The sequence below is a fragment of the Rana temporaria genome, chromosome 6, assembly GCF_905171775.1.
Source record: "Rana temporaria chromosome 6, aRanTem1.1, whole genome shotgun sequence".
Lineage (NCBI taxonomy): Eukaryota > Metazoa > Chordata > Amphibia > Anura > Ranidae > Rana > Rana temporaria.
Genome location: NC_053494.1, coordinates 15,248,665 through 15,275,948, shown reverse-complemented (window position 1 = coordinate 15,275,948; position 27,284 = coordinate 15,248,665). Strand labels below are relative to the sequence as shown.

The following is a 27,284-nucleotide window of genomic DNA, read 5'->3' as shown; positions in this document are numbered from 1 at the left end:
CTTGCCGATTTAGGGAATCAATTTGGTCATATATATACCAATATACAGTTGTCTAAAAACGTCAAATTGTAAAATATTGTAAATCATGTCATTCTTTGTCATCCACCTCCTGTCTCCAGAGTACGGCAAAATCAGTCCGGAGAGTTTTAAGAAGTCAGGGTTTCAGATATTATGCTGCAAGAGAAAAAATTTGTTTTAGGTAGATATAAAATGAGTTGACGAGAAATGTAATACATTAGATGCAGATATCTCCCTAGAAGAGGTGCAGGAGGCCTTAAACTCCATGCAGTCTGGGAAGACCCCTGGGTCGGATTGGGATACCAATCGAGTTCTACTCGGTCTACCAGGAGCATCTTGCTCCCAGGCTTACCTCAATGCTACAGCAATTCTATAACCTAGACTCCCTCTCGGAATCGATGTCTGACACAGTGGTGGTGTTGGTGCCCAAGCCTGGTAAGGACCCTGAGGAATGTGCCTCATATAGGCCTATCTCATTGATTAATGCGGATGCCAAGCTCCTCGCAAAATTTTTGGCTATTAGACTTGGTAAAGTGATTGAGGACCTTGTTCAAGTGGATCAGACTGAGTTTATGCCGGCGTCTATTCCTGAATTTGGCCACATCCCATAGCAATGGGGCAACTAGAGTCATAGCCTTTCTTGAAGCCGAGCAGGCTTTTGATTCGGTAGAATGGGAATATTTATGGGCGGTGTTGAAGAAGTTTGGTGTAGGGCCTAAATTTCTCAGGTGGCTAGGTATGCTCTATAGGACCCCTAGGGCTAGGATCCGGGTGAATGATTTCTTGTCGGACTATTTTCTCCTCCGGAGGGAGACCCGGCAGGGGTGCCCCCTGTCACCTAGTTTGTTTGCTCTGGCCCTGGAACCCCTTGCGGACTCAGACCGTATTGAGGGACTTCGGGTCAGCCCTCTGGAAGAGAAGATATCTCTATACGCGCATGACACCCTTCTGTACTTACATGATGCTGGTGCTTCCCTAACCGCTCCCCTTGAGATTTTTATTGAATTTGGCAAGTTCTCTTAGATATGCATCAATTGGACTAAGTCGGTCCTGTTCCCCCTGGATGTGAGAGCTAGAGACGTGGCCCCCCCAGACCGTGTTGCAGTGGGTTGAGGAGTTTACATATCTAGGAATTGGGGTCTCTCGTGATCTTCAGTCCTTCCACCGCCTTAATCTGCGCTCGGTTGTTGAACGCCTTAGGGATCACTGTTCCCGTTGGACCAATTTACCGCTTAACCTTTTAGGGCGTATTAACGTTTTGAAGATGATATACTTACCCAAGTTTACTTATATCTTTAGAAACTGCCCTGTGTAGATCTCCCCTTCCTTTTTTAAATAACTGGACAGCTGCATTGGCTGTTTTCTGTGGCGGGGATCATCTCCTCGTTTGGCTAGATCGACTCTTCAGCTGCCTGTTGGCTGGTGGGGGGTTGGCCCTGCCTAACCTACTGGTGTATTACTGGGTGGCTTTACTGGTTACAGTGCGGTGGTGGTTCGAGCAGTCCAGGGCCAATGTGGCTGTCTGCCTTGAGGCGGCGATTGTGGGCTCCCTTACCGAACTCAGCAACTTTGTGTGTAGAGGGGCCTCGGCGTACCCCTCCCTGCCAGCCCCCTCTAGGGCTACGTTAAGGGTGTGGGGAGTGGCTAGGCCTCACTTTCTATCTCCCAGCCGGTGGTCCTCCTTCGTTCCATTGCGGGGAAACCCTTCCCTAGAGCACTTTCGATCCATACCGGATCCGCAGTTGTGGGCCCGTTATGACGTTAAGCTATTGAGGGATGTTATCTCTAATGGGTCCTTACTTCCCTTTCAGGATCTAGCAAACCGGTTTGGCCTTCCAGGCTGGATGTTGTTTCGTTACTACCAGTTGCGGCATGCCTTCAGGGCCCAATTTTCCAACACCTCCTAGCCTTGGGGCGGATGCTGTTGAGGATCTGTTGGCCCAGAGCTCCCTAGCTAAACTCCTGTCTGCATTGTACCTGACGCTGGGAGAAAGAGCGGAACTTCTGTTTCAGTGAAGTTACACTTTAAGACCAGAAGTGTATTTAGGCTTTGTGCTGCCCTAGGCCTAACTAAAATCGTGCACCCCCTAATTTAAATATGACCCACCTTTTCCTGTCAAGGCCACTCCCCTGTCTAAGACCCATCCTAAAATTTTCGAGTGGGGACACTAGTTCTGAGGGCCGGGGCAATGGATTTCCTTAATTTGCATAGATTTCCTCTCAATTCCTGTTTGGCTATGGGACAGGAAGTGAAGGGAAATCTCTGCAATGGGACAGGGATGGTAAAAAATAAACTGACAGGGCCTATAACCCTCCCTTACTCTATCCAAAAATGGAAAAAAAAGCCTTGCCTATAGTTCTACTTTAAGCACAAATTTCTGATAATTTTATGGAGAAGACTAAGAAGATATAACCATGCCAATGGTGCAGCAGAACCCCCCCCCTCCTCACACAGTTGCGGAATGCCGCCGTCCGCATACCGGAAGCAGTGCGGCCACTTTATGGGGGCGCTAGACTAATTTGCCTCTCAACCTAGTCCACCCCATAAGACTGGCGCTACACTAGTGCTAGCCGGCGGGGACTCTTTCCGTGCTGCCCTCCTGCAAAGTGCTGCCCTGGGCCTTGTTGGCCTAGGCCAGGATACAGCGCTGTTTAAGACCAGTATTTGGGCTGAGGCTTCCAATTCAGGGACAATAGTTGGTCTGGAAAAAACATTGCCAGCAAGATACGATATTGATTCCACAACAGCAATGAAAGCCTGACAGGAGTTTGAATTCTTCCTCCAATCAACAAAAAAGTTGGGTTGACACACTCTTTAGGCCTTAACCCTGATCCCCTAACCTAGGTAAACACCACATAAAAATGACCATATTGAAGCTGAGATAAGAATACCAAAACTGGACCATCAAAACGATAAAACTGCCATTTTAAACAATAACTGAGAAAAGACAGATATGTGAGTGAACTTACCTGGTTGATATAAAAGTCTAAACCCTTTCCTAGAGACAGCGGAATCACTGATGAAGATGACCTGCATGGCATTCCCCTGGAGAATAATGGAAGGTGGCACTGTCGGCCCACAAAAGAGATTCAGGTATGCGGCAAACAAATACTTTCCTTTGAAGATCTGAAGCCTATCAGAAGTACAGCTGTTCATGTCACCATCTATATCAAAATCTGTGAAGGTGATGTTTAACTGAAATAAGAAGAAGAAAATTTGATATGTCAGGTGTCTTGTATGGTAAGATGGGTCAAAAGGACAAGCAAAATTAAAAAAACAAGACTTAAAGGGGTTGTAAAGGTTCGTTTTTTATTTTTTAAATAGGTTCCTTTAAGCTAGTGCATTGTTGGTTCACTTACTGTTTTCCTTCCATTTCCCTTCTAAATTTTTTTTTCTTTGTCTGAATTTCTCACTTCCTGTTTCTTCAGTAAGCTTGCCCCCATTATCTGAACCATCCTGGTTGGGGGGATTAGTTAGCGTGCTTGACCCCTTGGGACTACATGCCTGTGGGGAGACATCTCCCCACAGGCATGTAGTCCCAAGGGAGGGGGTAAGCACGCTGACTAAACCCCAGCCAGAACGGCTCGGATAATGGGGCGCAAGCTTACAGAGGAGGAACAGGAAGTGAGAAATTCAGACAAAGAAAAAAAAAGTTTAGAAGGGAAATCAAAGGAAAAGGTAAGTGAACCAACAATGCACTAGCTTAAAGGAACCTATTTAGAAATTAAAAACCTGAGGGAGAGAGAGAAGGAGGAGAGAACAAAAAATAAAAAATAAATTAGAAGTAGATTGCCCATTAAGCAAAATATTGAGATTCTGCTTTGGCAAGATTTCGCATACGGAAAAGTAGATGTAAGATTTGGGTAATTATCCATCATACATGAAGTTTGGATATATTGCACATGCTTACCCGAGAGTTGGTGGTGATGATGTTCCAGTAACAGTAGGCATTATTGGTGTAGTTGTTTGGGAAGTTGGGGGAAGTGATAACTCCCTGTGGAGCCGTCAACATCACCATGCCATTACAAGCTGGAAGAGAAGACATCTCAGTAAAACACAGCAATACTATGTATTTGACTCTATATTCAACTGCATAGATTTACAGACTTGGTAAAGCTACAACACATGCTTTTATAAAAAAAATTGAAACCTGCAGTATTGTAATAAAAGCCTGTAACCCAAGGATGCAGCGAGATAACCAGCACCATGTCGAACTGCAACCGCAAAAAATGTGATATGACAAAGCCCTCATAAGCATTGTCAGAGCTCACCAAAGTTCCTATGCAAGAGACAAAAGCATAATACCCCCCTCTCACTTTCCCCAAAAGTCAGTACATTGATCGACTTGGGTACAACCAGTGGCTATAGCCGCTAGCAAAATTCACTGCATTCACCTGGTTTGGACGAAACCCCCTCCCCCCACCACCAGGAGAACAAAATGCAAGTTTATGGAGCGTCGGATGTCAGCGATGACCATGTCCGTTGATATCCGATCCAATCCGCTAAAATCAGACGTATGGCCATACGTCGTCATCCATCCTGGCGGATCGGGTGAAATCTGATGAAAATGGACCTGCTGTCCGTTTTCATCAGATCTCTCCATAGACAAGCAGCGGCACTTGACAAGCCCCTCCCCGCTCAGTGTCAACAGAGAGATCTCCCGCTGAGCTGGCGGACTAGTGGCAACTAGAGGGATCACATTTCCAAACTGCCATTCAGAGACACCCCCCTCCCAAAAATCAGCTTGTGCTGTAACGAATCACAGCACAGTGATTGGACACAAGAGGTGGGAATTATGACTTCTCCAATCACAAGAAGGGGATGGGGATTGTGCTCCTCCAGGCATTCCCGACCAGGACAAGTACTGTCAGTGAGTTAAGCAGTGATGTGGCGGCCTTTTTTGGGGGCATCAGATTGGCCCAGGGGGTGACTGTGTCAGTTTCATTCCGGGACACTGTATTCATCTGGAATGAAGGTGCCCGGGACAGACCTGCAAAATGCAGGACTGTCCCGGGCAACCCAGGACACGTGGTCACCCTAGTGGCAAAAGATCCGCCTCGTGTGAATGAGGCCTAAAGCATTTTTGTTTTTCGTTTTGGATAGAGTAAGGAATGTTGACAGCTTATTGCCAGTTGTGTCCCCGCTGATAAGGTCCACCCCTCTGTTTGTCCTACTGACCACTATCACAAAAACAAAAAGTGATGGCAAATCAAAAAATTTAGAGTACAGAGTAACATGTACTGTACATGGGCAGAAGAAAAAAATTAACCTTTTCCTTCTCAACCGAAAAAAAAAAAAAAAGTTTTGTGTGTGTGTATATATATATATATATATATATATATATATATATATATATATATACACACACACACACACACACACACACACACACACACTTAAAGGGGTTGTAAAGGTTTGTTTTTTATTTTCAAAATAGGTTCCTTTAAGCTAGTGCATTGTTGGTTCACTTAGCTTTTCCTTCGATTTCCCTAACTGTTTTTTTCTTTGTTTTCTTTGTCTGAATTTCTAACTTCCTGTTCCTCCTCAGTAAGCTGTTCTGACTGACTAACCCCCAGCCAGATGATGGGGGCAAGCTTACTGAGGAGAAACAGGAAGTGAGAAATTCAGACAAAGAAAAAAGAAAGGGAAATGGAAGGAAAAGGTAAGTGAACCAACAATGCACTAGCTTAAAGGAACCTATTTAAAAAAATAACGTTTACAACCCCTTTAAGGGCAGCCCATCAAAATCTTAGGTATCAGATTTTGAAGAGGTTAGTGACTTGACGTAGGAAACATTACCAAGCCTTATACTTCCTTACCATTGGATAAGACCGTAGTTGGAGTTGGAGTTGGAGTTGGAGTTGTCATGGTGTTTGTCGGGCCATCTGCTGTTAGTGAAAATCAGAATACACATTTCAGAAACAATTCAAAGATAATTAATTGAAGTTGAACTCATGGCAAAGCACTACATAGGTGAAATGCAATGCAAATACATTTCTGTTCATCAATATCTGAGATCTGAGACAATACTGCCACACGGCAGAGTCCTGTATTCCTGGCTGAGGAAGGGGAGAACCCCTCTTTTTCTCTGTTGCCGTACTCTTTTACAGGTCCTACCAACACTGAAAGGTCAAGTAGTAGACAGATATTGTCATCTTGGTCACTCTGCTCTCCTTCCTTCAAAATAATCCTTGCACTGCAGCACAACTGATTGTCTCCCTCTCTGAGATCTCCTGTACAGAGGCCAGGGCAGCCATCAGAAATGTTTGGGTCCCTTACACAGCTTTAGGCCTAGGCCCCCCCCCCCTCCTGAGCCTGACCACCAACATTTCCCAGGGCTTGCCCACGGGCCATCTCACCGAATCCACACACCGGCCACCTCACCTGTATGCACTCAGCGCCCCCTCACACCTGTATATATGTCAGCCCCCCATCTGTATATATGCCAGCCCCCCACCTGTATAAATATGTCAGCCCCACACATACACAAATCTGTAAACACACAAGCCCTGGCCCCTCCCTGAGGACAAACAGCCCCCCTCCCTTTCCTTCACAGCCCCTACTTGTGAAGGAAATCTTCCTAATTAGCCCCACCTCATTCTCACAAAGCTGACATGTTGCTGACACAGAGGATCACAGTACAGGCAGCTCACATGAGGGGTGTACATGCACGTAGTAGCCAAAGGTGGCAGTAAAGAGCTTGATGTTTGAGCTCAGTGACACAGAGAGCAGCAGAAGCTCAGAGATTGTTTCTAGTACACAACACAGCTCCCATTCACCCGTTCTGCCATCTTCTGGCCCAGGCGGGCCCCTCAGGCCCCCAGGGCCCCTTACAGTAGTATCGGCTGTACCCCCCTGATGGCGGCCCTGACAGAGGCACATACCAAGCCTGATTTAGGTACTGCTTGCGTTTGATTATATATAAACACAGATCTGCATTCATTTACACCTGGGGTTCAGCTTTACAGATAATTATGAATCTGGGGCTTTGCCAGGATGCATATTACAATATACAAGCATATGCTACCAGCTATCAGTAGTGTAACTGTCAAATAGTATATGTCATGGGTGCTCAACCTGTGGCCCTCCAACTATCACAAAACTGCAAATCCCATGTGTCATTGCAAGGCTGACAGGTACAAGCATGACTCCCAAAGGCAGAGGCATGATGGAACTTGTAATTTTGCAACAGCTATTGGGCCACTAGTGCCTCGTTTCCACTGAGCGGATCGGTTCGGTACGGTACGCTATTTTGGGTGTTTCCATTATGAAAGTGTGCCATTAAACCGAACCGTACCAGACCCTTCTGGGTCCTGCTTCAGATGTGGGGCCATAGTAAATGGAATGGTTCGGTTAGGGCGGAGCTACAATACATTCCACTGATTGGTGGACACGCTAGGTATTTTTTCTAAACCTTGTATGGCCCCTAATGGTCCGACTTGCAGTGGAAACGCTCACCAGAATAGACCGGACCATTCTAACTGTTCCAAACTGTATCGACCCGAACTGTTCCGTTCAGTGGAAACAAGGCATGGTTGAGCACCCATGGACTAACTAAACAAGTACTGTATTTATTTAACAGGTTTGCATCTTCCTGGAATGCCAGCTGAAAAACATTCCTAGGAGGAAAACGCTAAGGAAAAAGAACAGTACCCCATAGAAGCTAATCAGAATCAGGCTAGTGCAAGGTGGGGTGAGATTGGTCACTAAGGGTACTAAACGTTCCCCCTTGATCTAAACTGTTTGTGTAAAAAATTAAATTAAAAAAAGCATCCTTCTAGTATACGATTTCACAAAAACTTACAGCAGCTGTACAGGGAATTGATTTTTGTGATGTCCAAATCACTCAGGCCAAACCTCTGTCCAAAACTGACTCTGTTGTCGGGAATGCCTTGCAGTGTAGGCATGCCATTTTTGCTGAAGCTATACCTGTGAGGAGAAAACCGGTAATGAGTGCCAAGTTTAAAATGTCCGGCTGTAGACATTCAACTATTTATTTTACACAATAGTAACAATCCTAAACAGTAAAAATGCCTTAAAACAATCTTTTACTTACCTCTCTAGCTGTGGGTATTATGAAGTAATTCATAGTCCCAAAACTGCTTGATCACCAAGTATATTTTGTGAATGTTTTTTCTACAGAGAGACATTCAGGTCGTCGCTCCACTTCCAATTTTTTTTAATTGGAATGATTTAGAAAAGTTTAAAAGCATTTAAAATTCATCAGCCAACAGTCATGGGCTTTAGATTTTAAACGTATATGTTGAATTGTCACATAAAGAACATTGGAAGCTAAAGGTATGTTGAATGTATCTGTGGAAAAACGTTCACAAAATATTCTTGATGATCAAGTAGTTTTGGGTCTATGAATTACCTCTTAATACCTGCAGCTAGAGATGCTGGATTGAAGCAGGTGAGCGCCATGATCTATCGCTGTGCTGCTGATGGAAATAGCTGTGTCTTTGACTCCTCTTTTGGATGTGACCTGATTTTTTCCCCTTCCTCCGGGGTAAAGACTACGAGTGCAATGCATTTTTGTTGCCATTTTATGAACATACCTAGGAACTTCCTGGTTTTCACTCAGAGATTCTGGGTTTTTACCTAGGCTTTTATCTCTATGGGGGCCGGCATAGTTCTCCAGAGTAGCACCTTGGTGCCCGCCACAGGGGCATTTCATGCCCTTGGGGCACTCTTCTACCCGGCAGTGGTGACTTTATCTCCCTTTTTTCAACTGTCAGACCTTTTTCATCTGCCAGTTCTCAAGTATTTAGGCACAGCAAACATCTTTGCCCTGTTTTTAGGAGTCCGCCCTCGTTTCATGAAGCGTTCCTCCAATGGTCCTTTTTTATTTGCCCTGCTTTTATCCTTTGACCTCCTTATCTTCCCTGGTCCAATGATGTCCCGAAATTGCAATTTTATTGTTGTCGTTTAAACCCATGGACTATTCGGCTCTTTTGAGTGGGCAGTAATTTCCGCTCCTTTTGTGCGGACACCTCTTTGTTCTCCCCTGTCCGGCTGTTGAGCGCACTTCATTCGCGTCGTTTTGACGCGCACAGTATGCATTGCGTTCCTGTCCAGTCATCTGACACCCCGTGCACCTGATTGGGTGCGCCGTTGTCACATGACCTTTGGGATTTTGTTACTACACTAGACGTTGTGGGTCATGTGCTGTGTGACGCACAGGATGTGCGTCACCAGCGGCATGACCACGATGTTGTGCCCTGATTGATTAGAGCTCGGCCACCTGACGCTGACGTCAGTAGTGGGCGCGCTGTTTGCATGCCAAACACGGTGGATTTGGAGGATAGGAATTACGCTTGTTGACCTCCAATGTTTATCCATTGCCCCACCCACAAGCAATTACCCCATTCAATCCAAGGAACAGCTGTGATCTCTTTGGAGTGAGTGGATCATTCACACCTGAGGCCCATCATCCTTAAAGTAAGTATAAAGGGAAGTCAGGGGGGTTCCTGTCAGCACTCACTTTCCTCCTTTCCCCTGTTGGAGTTGGAGGTTATTTTGGTTTCTGGTCAAGTTTGGTTTCCATGGCTGGAGTGTTTGTTCATCTTTATTTGAGCTGATGCACTGGGAGTGGTAAGTACACTTTAGGGAGATTTTTTCTATTTTTCTATTTTTAGCCTCACCTTTTAGTGAAGAATCTAATACCCTCCCTGTACATATTACCTAAATCTCTCCTCAGCCATGATACCTCTTATTGTTCTATGACTGCTGACTCTGTTGTGGAGACTAATGTTATTCCACCCCCCCATGGTTATGGAGCCCTCTGGATTGGGGGATCGTTATGGACACTAAGCATACCATCTGGTTTGGTCGCCCTGATTGCGGCTCACATACAAGCTCCATGGGGATGATCTAGGCGCTCTGTGTCTGGAAAGGGGTGAGTTTCATTTCCTTTCCTTTTACATATTGAGCATTCCATCTCTCCCCTCTGTTTTCCACATGCTGCAAATGTCAAAAAACAAATCTTTGGTCACAGGTATATATATTTTTTGTATGTATGTTATTATATACCCTTCTTTTGTTATAGGAGAAACTCTTACTGCTTTCTGTTCCCTGAAGAAAGATGTATTACTGAGACATCTGAAACGCGTCGGATAAATGATCACCTATACCCTTAGCCTAGTCCTGGGGTGTGTGGTGATCCTCTAGCAGTAACAAATTTTTCTCAATCTGGAAATAATTTTTCATCTTTTAAATAATGTTGTGATTATGAAATGTTTATGCTTTGAACTAATGTATTAAAATTTATATTTTTATGACCTAGTTGTCACAATCATTTTTTGGTTGCCCGAAAAATCTCACCTCACTTAGAGGTATTCATCTTTTTCAATTGATACAGAGATGTTGGCAACCTCATGCCTCCATACATGAGCCAAATCCCTTCATCAGTTCTCCAGTTGTTTACTGAGTGACCGTAGAGTCATTCCTGCAAGGCAGAGCAGGGAATGGATAACTGCTGGAGTTAGGATTCTGTTCTCACCTCTGTCCATTGGAAGACTACTTGGGGTGGAAGAGAACGGTAAGGGAGGTGCCCACTGAGAACAGACCTCCTTAAAGGAGTTGTAAAGGAAATTTTTTTTTTTGCTGAAATGACTGTTTACAGGGTATAGATACATAATATTTAACTTATTCATTTTAAAATTGATTAAAAATAGATAAAAATCAATCATATAATGTACCTCTAGTTTCGTTTTTGCATCTAGTTTTGTTTTTGCATGTTATCCTGCCTCTGTGCATGTACAGAGCCATAGAGCAGTGATGGTTTGGAAAATGAAACTAGAATTTCCCAGTACTGTGGTCATCAGGAAACAGACAACCAGGAAGTGTCCAGAACAGAGATGAATTACAGCAACATCAGAGCAAAAACGAACAATGAGGATAAGAAAAAAAAATTCCTTTAGTGACCCTTTAATACAGATAACACTGGGGTATGATGGCAGACTACCTCTCTTCCTGTCTCAACTTTTCATGTGACATCACATGGCCAGAGACAGAAAAAGGAGCCATCTTCATTCTTTGGTGGGCTCATAGTGATTGGGACTTAAAGGGGAGAGGGGATCTTTAAGTTTATACCTCCTTCACTTCCCTCGATGTACTCACAGTTCAGACCTCTTAAGCCGCGTACACACGATCAGTCCATCCGATGAGAACGGACCGATGGAGCGCTTTCATCGGTTAACCGATGAAGCTGACTGATGGTCCGTCGCGTCTACACACCATCGGTTAAAAAAACGATCGTGTCAGAACTCGGTGACGTTAAACACAACGACGTGCTAAAAAAACGAAGTTCAATGCTTCCAAGCATGCGTCGACTTGATTCTGAGAATGCGTGGATTTTTAACCGATGGTTGTGCCTACTAACGATCGGTTTTGACCTATCGGTTAGGAATCCATTGGTTAATTTAAAGCAAGTTGGCTTTTTTTTAACCGATGGTTAAATAACCTATGGGGTCCACACACGATCGGTTTTGACCGATGAAAACGGTCCATCAGACCGTTGTCCTCTGTTTAACCTATCGTGTGTACGAGGCCTAAAGCCTCGTACACACGGTATGTTTGTTGGTCAACCAAGTGTCTTTTTTTGTCAAAAGGGCATGTGCCAGGATCTTGTCTTACATACTAACGGTACACAATTGCCGTGCCACAAACACGAACGTAGTGACGTGCTACGAGGAATTTCAGCATTTGAGCACCACCCTTTAAGCCCCTTCTGCTAATTTCATGTTTAGTGAGCATTGATTCTGAGCATGTGTGTTTTTGTACTTTCGACTTTTGTGTGACGAATTTGTCTACTGACTATACGAAAATCAAACAGACCGTTGTCTGCCGAAAATTTGTCTAGTTTGTCATCCAACATTTGTTGGCCGAAAGTTGGACAACAATTGTCAAAAGGAGCGTACTAACGGTCAGATTTTAGGACAACAGTCTGTTAACAGACAATCCCCTGCCAACAATCATATCATGTGTACAAGGCTTAAGAATGCATCAGATCTCCCTACGGCCACCCAGAGCCCCCTTGTTCAATAAATCCCACAGAATCTAGATACAGTCTTTTTCTTAATCCCACTGATGCCTTGAACTGACACCATAGCAAGTTTTCTTCCGACTGACACAGGGCCATTTTTTCTTCACCTCCTCACACCAGGACCAGATCATATCTTACTTCAGCACAACTGGCCCCCATATTTTACTGTAGGAAAGTATGGGTCACGGCTATTAAACTTGAGTTTAATGCAGTATGCCAAAAACGTTTACATGCTGCAATCATTACATACAGCGTGCTGCTGTTAGACCTATCCTATTCTTCATCCCCTGTACCACATTCTCTGGCCCACTGATTTAGATAGGATCCCAATTATGTTTATTAAGAACATTGCTTAGTTCCCTCAGTGCAAACAGAAAGAACTGTAAGATACATTTTTTATTTTTGGAATGGGCAGTCCATTATAAGCGTTAGTACTGCTTAGTACAGTGTTTCTCAACCCCAGTCCTCAAGGTGCCCCAACAGGTCATGTTTTCAGGCTCTTCATTTTGTTGCCCAGGTAATTTGATCAGTTTCGCTGCCTTAGTAATTACCACAGCCATTTCATCTGAGGGAAATCCTGAAAACATGACCTGTTGAGGCGCCTTGAGGATTGGCGTTGAGAAACTACTGGCTTAGTATGATGCAGAGAGAGTGATCTGCTTTCTATTCCAGATGAGACTGGTACACACTCAGCATGTTGAGTAAAAAAAAATAAAAACTGACAGCTCCGGTCAGAGCCGCTTTACTAATAGTCTGATGTTAGTACAGCGATCTTTCCCACTGAGCTGTTGTGGTCTGACAGGGGGACGGCCCTCCCACCAGAACACTCCAGTCTGCACTCTCAGTCATTGATTGGGAGCCGGTTGACTGCTGGTTATCCAACAGAAGCCAGCAAAATGGCCGGCTTCTGTCAGACTGGTTGACATACACATGGGCCGAATGTCGGACGGTTTTTATTAAACCGGTCAATGCCTCTTGACATTCGGCCGTGTGTATTAGACATACGTTTCCAAATGTGCTAAAGAAAAACAGACTATGGGAAAAAATGTAATGGTGGGTTATGTGTTACCTGCATCCCCATTGAATACATTTTTTCTTTATTTTTTTTGTAACAGGAAAGGGAAGAGGGGAAGGGAGATAAAAGGGATATAAAAGGGGGGGGGGGGTAAGTTATAAATGGGTATTATGGCTTTTTAGATGCCTCAGATTTAAAAGAAAAACAATATTTTTTATTTTTTTGTAGGGAAGGGTGTCGGGGTAATAGGAGTGATAAGTGATAAGTTATAAAGGGGTTAATGACTTTTTAGAAGCTTCTTATATAATGGGTTCCCCCTTTTTTATTTATTTATTTATTATTTTTAGGGGGGTGGGAGAGAGCCACGGGGAGTAAGTGAGGGCGAGGGGGATAATTTCCCTTTTTTTTTTTTATCGTTTTCTTCTCTTTTTTTTTTCGGGAGGGGGGTCTATATGATATGGATAATGATGTTTACCGTTTTATAATTGGTTTTGATGTGTGATATATTGTTAAATGGAAGTGTTGTTGAAAAATTAATAAAAATGTTAATAATAAAAAAAAAAAAGAGAATACATTTTTTCTAACTTATTGTTGGGTATCTGTATAGGATGTAATGAAAAATCTTCCCTGTGGGAACACAAGCCTCATCAACACTATATCGGTAAAATTTTCAGGGGTTAGACTCGCCGTCAGGTTAATACTGCCCCTTTAACAACCACTCTCTTTATTTTTTGCTCTACTGTCATAAAAAGAGGAAGTGAAATTCTCCCAACAAGGTCACAGACAGACGTAAAAATTTAATAGAAGGAAATTGGTATAATGTGTAAAAAAATAAAATAAACACTTCTGTGCCTCATTAGGCTGCTCTCTGAAAGATAAATAAACCCTTCTAGTAAAAGTAGTCTACAGCAAACTAGACTCACTTGGAATAATGCATGATGGAGCCATAGTCGTATTTGGTGAGATCCATGTTGTAGGTATCAGTCTTATTAAAAGCATACGCAAGGCCTAAAATGAAAGCCAAAACAGATATTCACATCAGTAACAAAAACACAATTCTAGTAGTTATAAAAATCTCTCTACTTTTTTATTTTTAATGGAGTTTTTAGTTTTAGCACTGTCCCGCTTCAGATGACACTTTTTTAGTCTGGTCCACACTCTCCAAACCTACATCAATTTCACTGTGTGGTTTAAGCACCTTCCACACAGATGCCTGGACTCTACGTATCACCCAAGGACATCCTCAGTCCATACCGCCCAACATTTTGAGATGGGAATGAGGGACACCTATCAGCAAAAGTATGCAGGTATAGGAGACACCCCCTGCCACGCCCCTTAAAGGAGAATTGTACAACAAAAAAAAAACAAGATTGGTTAAACCCACAAGTGCCTTTTTACCACTACTATTCCTTTATATTGGCTTTTGGAATTTACAAATGCAACAATTTAGAATTTGGATGAAAGGTTTAGCACTGGGAAACACTTTTTGATAGATAAAAAGTGCATTTTGTATACAACATATAGATCAGACCAAAATGAGGAACAAATGAGGAGGAATGAGGGACAGAGGGACATTGCTCCAAATCGGGGACAGTCCCTCCAAATCAGGGACAGTTGGGAGCTAAGTCAGTCCCGATGAACATTTCAGTTGTGTTTTGGTTCTGCCATTCCAGAGAGAATGAGAATATTAGGCCCGGTACACACGAGCAAACATGTACGGTGAAACCGGTCCGTCGGACCGTTTTCACCGTACATGCCTGCCAGAGGGCTTCTGTACGATGGTTGTACTAACCATCGTACAGAAGTCCGCGCGTAAACAATACGCGGGGCGTGTCCGCGTCGTCGCTGCGACGATGACTCGACGATGACGCGGAGACGTGGGCGGGCCTGCCATTTAAAGGCTTCCACGCATGCGTCAAAGTCATTCGACGCATGCGAGGGACGGCGGGCGCTCGGACATGTACGGTAGGTCTGTACTGACGACCGTACATGTCCGAGCGGGCAGGATTCCAGCAGACGGTTTTAAAACACGTCCAGGAATATTTGCCTGCTGGAAAAAGGCCCGGCGGGCAAATGTTTGCTAGAATTCGGCCCGCTCGCGCCTACACACGACCGAACATGTATGCTGAAACTGGCCCGCGGACCAGTTTCAGCATACATGTTTGGTCGTGTGTACGGGGCCTTAAAGAAACTAAGATCACCTGATCTCTCCTGAAGTCGAGGATAAGCCAATCAGAATTGATCCTAACCTTCAGCAGAAATGGGTCAAGTGTCTAGACCAGTGATGGGGAACCTTGGCACCCCAGATGTTTTGGAACTAGATTTCCCATGATGCTCATGCACTCTGTAGTGTATTTGAGCATCATGGGAAATGTAGTTCCAAAACATCTGGGGTGTTAAGGTTCGCCATCACTGTTCCATCAGATATGTGGTCAGCCTTAAAAGGAAGCCTGTCAGCAGGATATCTAATGGATAAGGCAGGCCCAGACACAACATTTTCAGAGTGTGATGTTCTAAATTTTGTAATGTGACACAAATTAGTTCTAGAAAGTTAACTAAAGTGTTCATTGGTTGCATGTAGAGATTCCAACAGTGGACCTCAATAAAGGCAATCTGTTATTTGGGCCATACTGATCCAATGGCTTCAGTGCTTCAGCTTAAAATCCCGCAAGATGGCTGTATTTACATACCGTCTTGGATGTTATTCCACAGGACATTCACATAGCCGTCTCTGTCGTTCCTCATATGCTCATGGTGGAGACCTAGGGCATGTAGGGATTCGTGGATGGCGATTCCTTTCGATACACAGCCTGATGAATCCAAAGAGACAGTCTGTTGACCTCCGATTTTTCCAACCGTAGACCAGCATCTGAAAAAAAATATGCAGCTGTAGTCTGAAACCTAGAGGATGGCAGTGAGCTGGAATACAATCTCAATATAATGAATACATATTAGACCCCACTCAAGGGCTAATTTTTGACAATTCCCCATGCCTGGAAACTAGTGTAAAAAGTGGGAGACTTCATTATGCACTAAATATTGGGAGTTGCTTAAAGAGGTGAGTCTGAATTAACTTACATGGTATTGAATGAGGCAGTGCTGAACAGGGAATTTATCGCACAGTATCTGTACAATGGATGGGCCAGTGGCCAACATTAGACATTGGGGCACATGTTCAGAGGTCAGTGGTGCTCAGTACTGACCTCCAAACGTTGTCACCTACTACTGACTCCATAACTCTGCATCTCTTACGCCTGACCCCTGAATGCTGCTTCACTTACTCCTGAACTTTTCACCACTTACTACTGAACACGGAACTCTATATCACTTACTACAGAGTTCAGGGGTCAATAGTGACAGAGTACAGAGGTTAGTAGTAAGTAACAGATCTCAACACAGTTACAGCACAAAAGGCGGACCTTAACTGTTTTCCCACACTTGTTGTGCAATGTGTGAGGGCACAGTGGGCCTCACTTCCCTTGAGGCCTGTGTTTCCCCCACACACATGGAGGATACACCACTTGACCTCACTCCAAGGGGATGAATAGAACAACAGGGAAGCTCATCAATCATACGTTCATTCAATGGAAAGAACTGCTATTAAAATGTTGTTTTGCCCTGCATGGGCATATTTGGACACATTTTTCATTACTTACCCAACCTTAGGTTGATAGCTAAGGTAATCGACCTCTGATGTCTGCTTGATATAACGGATACATGTGAGGCTTTCAATGTCCTTCATTGCAGACTGTATTACTTGTGATTCAGAGTCACCTGTAGAAGATATAGATGAATATATAACTAAAACAGACTTTATTCTTTTCTCAGTGTACATTTATTTAAATGGAAGTAATAGCAAAATAAATAAATAAAATAAATGGAAGTAATAGCTTTATGTATTTTTCACTTTGCAGTATCATAAAGGAAGGACTTTTTTGGTTCACTTTGGACTGGTCAGCCAAGCTGGTTAACTATCAGATTTGAGATCTAGCAACCGTGCATCACTGTGCCATAGATTCACCCTTTTAAAGTGACCCTTCAGATATCCCACTAACTGAATCAGCTTTGACACATTGGTCTACACACTCCATGAGACAGCTTGCAAACACGTTAACCATCAACCTAAATGTGTGCACACATTGGGAGGCTACCCCACCAAACACAAACCTATGCTGAGTGTTGGTCAAAGCTGATCCTGTGAGTGGGATATTTAAAGGGTCTTGTAAAAGAAGGGCTGCATTGATTGCAAGATCTGCATTGATTGCAAGAACCCAGAAATGAATGTGTAATGTTCCCATTACAGAGCCCAGAAATGAATGTGTGATGTTCCCATTACAGAGCCCAGAAATTGATGTCTGATGTTCCCATTACAGAGCCCAGAAATGGATGTCTGATGTTCCCATTACAGAAACCAGAAATGGATGTCTGATGTTCCCATTACAGAGTCCAGAAATGGATGTCTGATGTTCCCATTACAGCAGTGATGGGGAACCTTGGCCCTCCAGATGTTTTGGAACTACATTTCCCATGATGCTCAACTACACTGCAGAGTGCAAGAGGATCATGGGAAATGTAGTTCCAAAACATCTGGAGGGCCGAGGTTCCCCATCACTGCATTACAGAGTCCAGAAATGGATGTCTGATGTTCCCATTACAGAGCCCAGAAATGGATGTCTGATGTTCCCATTACAGTGCCCAGAAATGGATGTCTGATGTTCCCATTACAGAGCCCAGAAATGGATGTCTGATGTTCCCATTACAAAGCCCAGAAATGGATGTCTGATGTTCCCATTACAGAGCCCAGAAATGGATGTCTGATGTTCCCATTACAGTGCCCAGAAATGGATGTCTGATGTTCCCATTACAGTGCCCAGAAATGGATGTCTGATGTTCCCATTACAGAGCCCAGAAATGGAAGTCTGAAGTTCCCATTACAGAGCCCAGAAATTGATGTCTGATGTTCCCATTACAGAGCCCAAAAATGGATGTCTGATGTTCCCATTACAGTGCCCAGAAATGGATGTGTGATGTTCCCATTACAGAAACCAGAAATGGATGTCTGATGTTCCCATTACAGAGCCCAGAAATGGAAGTCTGAAGTTCCCATTACAGAGCCCAGAAATGGATGTCTGATGTTCCCATTACAGAGCCCAGAAATGGATGTCTGATGTTCCCATTACAGAGCCCAGAAATGGATGTCTGATGTTCCATTACAGAGCCCAGAAATTAACCACCAAGTTGATAGAGTTGTATTCTTCTCTGTAAGACTGCCATTTTATGCATTATGCAATACTTTTTAAAAGTGGATCGGTCATTAAAAAGTTTGTTCTCAATCAGTAAGATAATGAACATTGCCAAATCATCACCCATGAAGGTCTGTTGACAAAATTCCAGTTCAACATGGATAGAAAAAAAGTACTTACTATAGTCGCTGGATATAACGTATGGAATATAAACTTTTCCATCGTAGGATTTTCCCCACAGGCAGATGTCCTTGGGGCATCCATTACCAGTCCTTTTATTACTGTAAGCGATGTCCAAATCCACAACGACATATTCCCCAAAGACTATTGGTCCTAAAAGAATAAATATACAGCGTTTGTTAAAGGAAGCAGGATTGTGTCATCTGATCCGAAATGCTGCCCCCAAAATATCAAGTTATCACATTCATATATACATGTACACTAAAGGGTCTTTTTTAGGGTTATAATGTAAAAAACAAAAAAAAAAAACACATAGGCCCAGATCCACAAAGAACTTACGCCGGCGTATCTATTGATACGCCGCGTAAGTTCTACGATGCCCCGTCGTATCTTTGTTTTGTATCCACAAAACAAGATACGACTGAATGTGGGCTCGATCCGACTGACGTACGTCTTAGTACGCCGTCGGATCTTAGGTGCATATTTACGCTGGCCGCTAGGTGGCACTTCCGTTGATTTCCGCGTAGAGTATGCAAATTAGCTAGATACGCCGATCCTCAAACGTACGTCCGCATTTTTTTACGTCGTTTACGTAAGGCTTTTTTCGGCGTAACGTTATCCCTGGGTCTACGAGGCGTACGCAATGTTAAGTATGGACGTCGGGACAGCGTTGAATTTTCCGTCGTTTACGTTGTTTGCGTAAAACGTTCGCGAATAGGGCTTTGCGTAAATTACGTTCACGTCGAAGGCAAGACTATTTGCGACGTGATTTCGAGCATGCGCACTGGGATACCCCCACGGACGGCACATGCGCCGTTAAAAAAAAAAACGTCATTTACGTGGGGTCAAGTTGAATTAACATAAAACACGCCCACATGTTAGTCATTTGAATTGCGCGCCCTTACGCCGACACATTTACACTACCCCACCGTAACTTACGGCGCAAATTCTTTCTGGATAAGGAAAGTACGATGTAAGTTACGGCGGCGTAGTGTATCTGAGATACGCTACGCCTGCCTAAAGATAGGCAGATCTTTGTGGATCTGGGCCTTAAGGGTTTCCATTGGTAGCCTCCATACTCCTCCCTAGAGTCATCAGAACTAGGGTCCATATTGGAAGATTTTCACTCTAGTCCTTTTCTGGGGACAACACAAAATTAGTGTTTTTTTTTTTTCCACTTTCAGTGATAAAGGTAAACAGAGGGAGACGAACAGCAATACATGACCCCTTCCCTGCCAGTCACATTTATACAGTAATCAGTGCATTTATATAGCACTGATTACTGTATAAATGTGAATGGTCCAAAAATAGTGTCAAAAGTGTCTGAAATGCCCGCTGCAATATCGCAGTCACGATAAAAATCGCAGATCGCCGCCATTAATCTATCCCCTATTTTGTAGACGCTATAACTTTTGCGCAAACCAATCAATATATGCTTGTTGCAATTTTTTTTACCAAAAATGTGTAGAAGAATACATATCGACATAAACTGAGGAAAAAAATTGTTGAAAAAAATAAATACAAATTTGAATACCGTATTTAATCGGCGTATAACGCTCACTTTTCCTCCCTGAAAATAGGGGGAAAATCACAGGTGCGCGATCAACGCCGATAGTGTACCTAGCGCCGCCGGAATCCACGAGCCGTCTCTCCTGTTTACTCGGCTCTAACGTCACACACAGTCCCGCTTCCGCCACCGGCATTGGACAAGTGTTCTATCAATCACAGGAGCTGGTCCAATGCCGATAGCGGAGGCGGGACTGTGTATGTGACTGCCGCCGAATGAACAGGATGAACAGGAGATGATGGCTCGGTGATTCCCTCACTCCACGAGAGAAGGTGAGGCTGCAAATGGGCACATAGGCTGCATCTAGGCAAATAAAACTTAGGGGCACATAGACTGGAGCTGGGCACATAGGCTGCATTTAGGCACACTAAACACAAAATTAAAAACAAAGTTATTTTCCTGAAACTTCCCTCTGAAATTGGGGTGCGCGTTATTCCCCCGGCGCGCGTTATACGCCGATAAATACGGTATGTATTATAGCAAAAAGTAACAAATATTGTTTTTTTTTTCAAACTTGTCACTCTATTTTTGTTTATAGTGCAAGAAATAAAAACCGTAGAGGTGATCAAATACCACCAATAGAAAACTCTATTTGTGGGGAAAAAATTGGGGACAGTGTTGCATGACCGCGCAATTCTCATTCAAAGAGTGACAGCGCTTGTGTTTAGTGGGCATGGAGGAGGAGGGAGGGAGTGGACTGTCATTTACCACTGTTTATACACCCACCTGTGTAACTCTATAGCAGTGATGCCAAACCTCGACACCCCAGATGTTTTGGAACTACATTTCTCATGATGCTCAACTACACTGCAGAGTTCATGAGCATCATGGGAAATTTAGTTCCAAAACATCTGGGGTGCCAAGGTTCACCATCACTGCTCTATAGTCATAAGGGCTGCTCAGATGTGATAGAGAGGATATACTAATCATAGAAACTCACTGAAAACAGAGCATGTGCAGAGCTGCCAACACTACTCTTCAAAATCCCTAGCTGAATTGGGAACATGGACAAGGGGTGGAGATAGAGAGAGCAGCAGGATCAACCAGATTTTTTGCAGAATACAGAAAACAAATCTCATAGTGCCTCTGTATGACCAGCGTATAATAATCCATTTATTCATAGTTTTGTATGATAAGGATTTAGTGACTTTAAGATTAACATATACTTTGTTATATAGGACTGGAATGCATTTTAGCTCAAAACCTTACCTTTATTATTGGCTTCATAAATCAGATCAGTCACAGTTCTATCGTCTGTTGTGGCACCTGAAAAAGAAGAGAAATACAGTGTAAAGCTTACATGGGTTATAATGTTACTATTATACAGTATATATATATACTAGGGGTGCAACGGATCGTGACCGATCCGTGATCCGAACGGGCCGACCTGTTCGGATCGGCACAGAATACGATCCGCGGAGCGCACTGCCGCCGCGGCCTTAGCTCCGGAGCGGTCAGCCATCTTGGTACACCCGGCGGCGGTGCGCGCTGACGTCATCACCCCTCCCTCTGATGGACCGTTGTCATCGGTTAACCGATGAAGCTGACTGATGGTCCGTCGTGCCTACACACCATCAGTTAAAAAAACGATCGTGTCAGAACGCGGTGACGTAAAACACAACGGCTGAAAAAAACGAAGTTCAATGCTTCCAAGCATGCGTCGACTTGATTCTGAGCATGCGTGGATTTTTAACCGATGGTTGTGCCTACTAACGATCGTTTTTTTCCCATCAGTTAGGAATCCATAGGCTAAATTTAAAGAAAGTTGGCTTTTTTTTTAACCAATGGTTAAATAAGCGATGGGGCCCACACACGATCGGTTTGGACCGATGAAAACGGTCCATCAGACCGTTGTCCTCTGGTTAACCCATCGTGTGTACGAGGCCTAAAGCCTCTTTTCAAAATCAGAAAATTTGTTTTTTTTTGTGGTCCGATGACACCACCATTGATTTTCGAAATCCGGCTGACCAAGCCTTCAATTTCACCTCATGATGCTGCAGAAAAAAAAATTTGTGGCCCGGAATCTTTTTTTCCCCTGGGAATTTTCTTTTCTTGCACATGCGCATTCCTTTTTCTATTACATTTCTCGCACGATTCTCCCACCATTGATTAGAAAATCGTTTGTCTTTCAAAACATTTCCAACATTTCTGATTCCCTAAATTTGATTGCTGCACAAAAAAATCGGCTGTTGCTGCAGCCCACTAATGATGCGATTTTCGTATGAAATTCGAACTGTGTATGGCCGGCATTACGTATGGCCGAACTTACCTTGTGTCTCCGTTTTCTCCAACTTCGTTTTTTGTAATTTCTGAAAAAAATAGACATACAATTTCATTAACAATGGTGGATGTTGGGAGGACAATAAGCAACACCTTATGTATCAATTTGTCTAGTACGGATTACAGAATCATAGGAGCCGATTGGCTGCTTTTGGCAAAACCTTCCACTATATTTCTATTTTCAAATTTTCATAAATGTTTAAATATCAATATTACTAAATAATAATCATGCTTGCTGTTCATATTGGCACAACAAAGATGACATTTCTTCCATTATGGTGCTTTCTACCTACCCAGCATGGGGATTATTCACGTAGGATAGAAAACTTTGGCCCGGATTCAGAAAGCCCAGCATAAATTTGTGCGGGCGTAGCGTATCTCAGATACGCTACGCCGCCGTAACTTAGTGAGGCAGGTTCTGTATTCAGAAAGAACCTGCGCCCTAAGTTACGGCGGCGTAGCGTATGTGGTCCGGCGTAAGCCTGCGTAATACAAATTATCCAGGCAGTGGGCGTGTTGTATGTTAATGAATGGTGACCCCACGTAAATGACGTTTTTTACTAACGGCGCATGCGCCGTCCGTGGACGTATCCCAGTTCGCATGCTCCAAATTACGACGCAAAGCCTCATCGGTTTCTCTCGAGGATTTCCGAGGATTTCCGCGGATTTCCATGCGATGGAGTGTATTCACCATCGAATCGAAATCCGCGCCGAAATCCTCTGGCGATGACGTGTCGCACCGTCGCCGCGATTATGACGCGGCGACGTGCGCGACGCTGTCATATAAGGAATTCCACGCATGCGTCGAATCATTGCGACGCATGCGGGGGATCCCTTCGGACGGATGGATCCGGTGAGTCTATACAGACCAGGGGATAAATATCCGCGGAAACAGATCCGCTGGAGTGTACACACCATAGGATCTATCCGCTGAAACCCATTCGCTGGGATTTTTCAGCGGATGGATTCTATTGTGTGTATGGGGCCTAAGACTAATGCCGCATACACACGACGAGAAAAATTCAATTTTTAAAATTGGTCGTGGAAAACGGTCGTGTGTAGGCTCCAGAGCATTTTTCTCGTCGAGAAAAATGTCCGTTAAAAATGTAAAGCCTGCTCTATTTTTTTCTCGTCGTTTTTCACGTCGTGAAAAACGCTCGTGTGTACGCTTTAACGAGCAGGGAAAAAAATGCGCATGCTCAGAAGCAAGTTATGAGACGGGAAATTAGCATAAGCAGCCCAAAGGGTGGCGCCATTCGAATGGAACTTCCCCTTTATAGTGCCGTTGTACGCCACCGTGCTTTGCTAGAGCATTTTTTTTCACGATCGTGTGTGTGCAAGGCAGGCTTGACAAGAATCGCGACGAGAAAAAAGTCGTTTTTTTTCATGACATGAATAACAGTCGTGTGTACGCATAAGATTAAAACTAAATCGAAATTTGCTGCCAAAATTAACACTGGATACCACAACTCTTGACAAGTTCATGAATACTGGTGAAAGACTTGTCTAAATGACTCTACTAAATTCCACTGAATTTAGACCAACATTTTGTTTTTAATATCAGTTTCGACAGTCTTGTCTGTTGTTTTTTTTTAGTCTTTAGCTACTAGTCGGGACTAATTTAATTACAAAGGCCCGGATTCAGAAAGAATTTACATTGGCGTAAATTCTAGGATGCGCCGGCGTATCTTCTTTCTGTATTCAGAAAGCAAGATACACCGAAATTTGGCTAAGATACGACTGACGTAAGTCTCTTACGCCGTTGTAAGAGACTTGTAAAAAACGCAGATCGCCGCCATTACTAGTAAAAAAATAAATAAATAAATAAAAAAAATCATAATTCTGTCCCCTATTTTGTAGGCGCTATAACTTTTGCGCAAACTAGTCGCTTATTGCGATTTTTTTTTTTTTTACAAAAATACGTAGAAAAATACGTATCGGCCTTAACTGAGAAAAAAAATTGTTTTTTTAAAAAAACAATTGGGATATTTATTATAGCAACAAGTAAAAAATATATATATTTTTTTTAAATTGTCGCTCTTTTTTTGTTTATAGCGCAAAAAAATAAAAACCGCAGAGGTGATCAAATACCACCAAAATAAAGCTCTATTTGTGGGGAAAAAAGGACGTCAATTTTGTTTGGGAGCCACGTCGCACGACCGTGCAAATGTCAGTTAAAGCGACGCAGTGCCGGAAGCTGAAATTTTGCCTGGGCACAAAGGGGGTTTATGTGCCCAGTAAGCAAGTGGTTAATGGAAATTATAAGCTAGTTTTTGTCTTTTATTAATTAGATAATTACATTAGAAAACTGGATGTAATTTTATTGGACAGTAGAAATGATCAACAAGTTATGGATTTTTTTTATCGATTAGATAAATAAATAATTAGATGAGATCACTGGAGTTAATTCATTGGACAATAGAAGCCATTTATAAAGCTAGTTATGTAAAAGAACTGCTTTGCTAGTAGATATTTTTGACTCATTGCACCAGCTCTGGCAGTTTTAAGCAAATTCACTGAGACGTCTGTACCATATACAGTAAAACCTTGGTTTGCGAGCATAATCCGTTCCAGAAACATGCTTGTAATCCAAAGCACTTGTATATCAAAGCATTTTTATTACAGGGTATAAAAAAGAAGAGAGGCTCCTCTAAGTGTAGCAATACGTTTCTAAATGTTGTACCTTCATTAAATGTAACCATATTGCTACACTTAGAGGATCCTCTCTTCTTTTTTATACTCAGTTGTGACATGACGCTACTCGTATATCAAGACATCGCTTGTATATCAAGGCAACATTTATTAAAACATTTTGCTTGTCTTGCAAAACGCTCTCAAACCAAGTTACTCTCAAACCAAGGTTTTACTGTATGTGAATTTAAGACTAGTTACCCCACTTTTCATGGATAAAAGACGCTTTGTTAGAATTTAGCACCATATTTACAGATTAGGTATTATTGCTACTATACATACAAAAAAACATCTTCATTGCATATATTAGATATGAATGAGTTTTATACTCACCTTATAAGGTAAAGCCAAGCAGACGCTGCACATGGCAGCAAGAAGTAGTAAGGTCCTCATTTTCCTAATGCTGCTCTGTAGAGACTCCTTCAGAGGGACTTCTGGTTTAATACCTTAGCTCTAGCCTCCAATGTCCTCCTATATATATATATATACACACCACTAGCCAATCCTGCTGGCCTCACCCTTCATTATACTTTGACATTCACTATTATTACAAATTAGTTACACTATGCAAGGGAGGTACTGAATTCTCAATTATCACAATTATAAACACCATTTATGCATTGCTTCCCAACTTTTCAGGTTTCCTACCTTCCCTCTGTGGCGGCAGGTGCTCAAAATTTTTTGGGGGGTGAAAACAAACTGAAAAAAACCCCATCTATTGTAGCCAAAGTGCACAACAAACGCAGCCACTGTGCCCATCAAACGCAGCCACTGTGCCAATCAAACGCAGCCACTGTGCCCATCAAACGCAGTCACTGTGCCCATCAAACGCAGCCACTGTGCCCATCAAACGCAGCCACTGTGCCCATCAAACGCAGCCACTGTGCCCATCAAACGCAGCCACTGTGCCCATCAAACGCAGCCACTGTGCCCATCAAACGCAGCCACTGTGTCCATCAAACGCAGCCACTGTGTCCATCAAACGCAGCAACTGTGCCCATCAAACGCAGCCACTGTGCCCATCAAAGGCTGACACTGTGCCCATCAAATGCAGCCACTGTGCCCATCAAATGCAGCCCCTGTGCCCATCAAAAAGCAGCCACTGTGCCCATCAAACGCAGCCACTGTGCCCATCAAACGCAGCCACTGTGCCCATCAAACGCAGCCACTGTGCCCATAAACTGCCGCTATTGTGCCCACCAATTTCTACCAGTGTGCCCAACAACTGCCGCTACTGTGCCCATCAAATGCTGCCACTGTGCATTCCCCGTTCGCCCGGCACTTACCTGTCTCGGTGGGGCAGCGGGTCATGGCGGCGATGTCCTCCACGCTCCTCGATGTCTTCTCCCGCCCTCTCTTCCCTTCTTCGGCTGTTAGCTGGGGTTAAAAGCATAGCCGAGATCGGTTTGGCTTGGAACTGCGCATGGAGATTGGAGGCAGGGGGTGATTGAAAGCAGGGGGTGATGGTGGCTGCGGTGGCACCACAGAGGGGGATGGAGGCAAAGGGCAACAGAGGCAGGGGGAGATTGGAGGCAGGGGGTGATTGGAGGCAGGGGGTGATTGAAGGCAGGGGTCATAGCTGACTGAGCACTAGTTTCAGTGCGAAACGCGTCAGCAGTCAGGTTTTATTTTATTTTGCTGTGACTTGTAGTGCTGTCCTTCTTTTAATAAAAGGCTACAATTTGTTCAGAGACAATCTTTGTTCCTGCTTTGCTAGATGCATTGCCTGCACCTGAGTTGTCTGCAGCGGAGGATATTCATCTGGGTTCCCACCTGGAGCAGCTTTTCCCTTTTCCACTGATTTACTAAAGGAATGACGGATTTAATGAAAGTATTGTGAAGACAGAGTTGGGTTGATTTAGAAGATAAATATGTTTATTCACTTTGAAAAGCGTATGTTCACTTAGCTTGATCAATGAGTCGCGCTGGTCATTTCTTGTCCTTATCTATTACTTTTGTCTACTCTTGTCCTTCCTTTCTTGCACGGGAAACATTTTTCATGGACTATGGACAGTACCACAGGTTCCTTTCCTGGGCTGAACCCACACCCAACTCAGGTCAGCGGTATCAGTGCAGTGTTGCCAACCGTTCGTATTTTTACGGACAGTTCGCAAAAACTGGCACTTTTTTCGCCAGTTGTGGGAATGTGCCAGTAAAAATAGCCGAGATCGGTTCGGCTTGGAACTGCGCATGGAGATTGGAGGCAGGGGGTGATTGAAGGCGGGGGAAGTTGGAGGCAGGGG

General features: G+C 43.6%; 1 protein-coding gene across 1 annotated transcript; it reads right to left on the bottom strand.

Annotated features, from left to right (window-relative positions):
• Nucleotides 1-94: 94 nt before the first annotated feature.
• On the bottom strand, nucleotides 95-25,434 carry LOC120944375 (high choriolytic enzyme 1-like). The gene is made up of 12 exons (XM_040358430.1): nucleotides 25,375-25,434; nucleotides 22,340-22,379; nucleotides 21,280-21,336; nucleotides 18,504-18,656; nucleotides 16,737-16,854; nucleotides 15,771-15,949; nucleotides 14,004-14,088; nucleotides 7,824-7,948; nucleotides 5,839-5,907; nucleotides 3,930-4,048; nucleotides 2,989-3,214; nucleotides 95-174 (listed from the first exon to the last, which is right to left on the bottom strand). The coding sequence occupies exons 1-12, from the start codon at nucleotides 25,432-25,434 to the stop codon at nucleotides 170-172; spliced, it is 1,236 nt and encodes a 411-aa protein (XP_040214364.1). The 3' UTR covers nucleotides 95-169.
• Nucleotides 25,435-27,284: the final 1,850 nt, after the last annotated feature.

Coding starts and splice junctions, on each gene's coding strand:
- LOC120944375 (XM_040358430.1), bottom strand. CDS start 25,434: ATGAGGACCTTACTACTTCTTGCTGCCATGTGCAGCGTCTGCTTGGCT. Junction 16,855..18,503: donor CGTTATATCCAGCGACTATA/GTAAGTACTTTT, acceptor TATCTTCTACAG/GTGACTCTGAATCACAAGTA. Junction 15,950..16,736: donor AGCTATCAACCTAAGGTTGG/GTAAGTAATGAA, acceptor ATTTTTTTTCAG/ATGCTGGTCTACGGTTGGAA.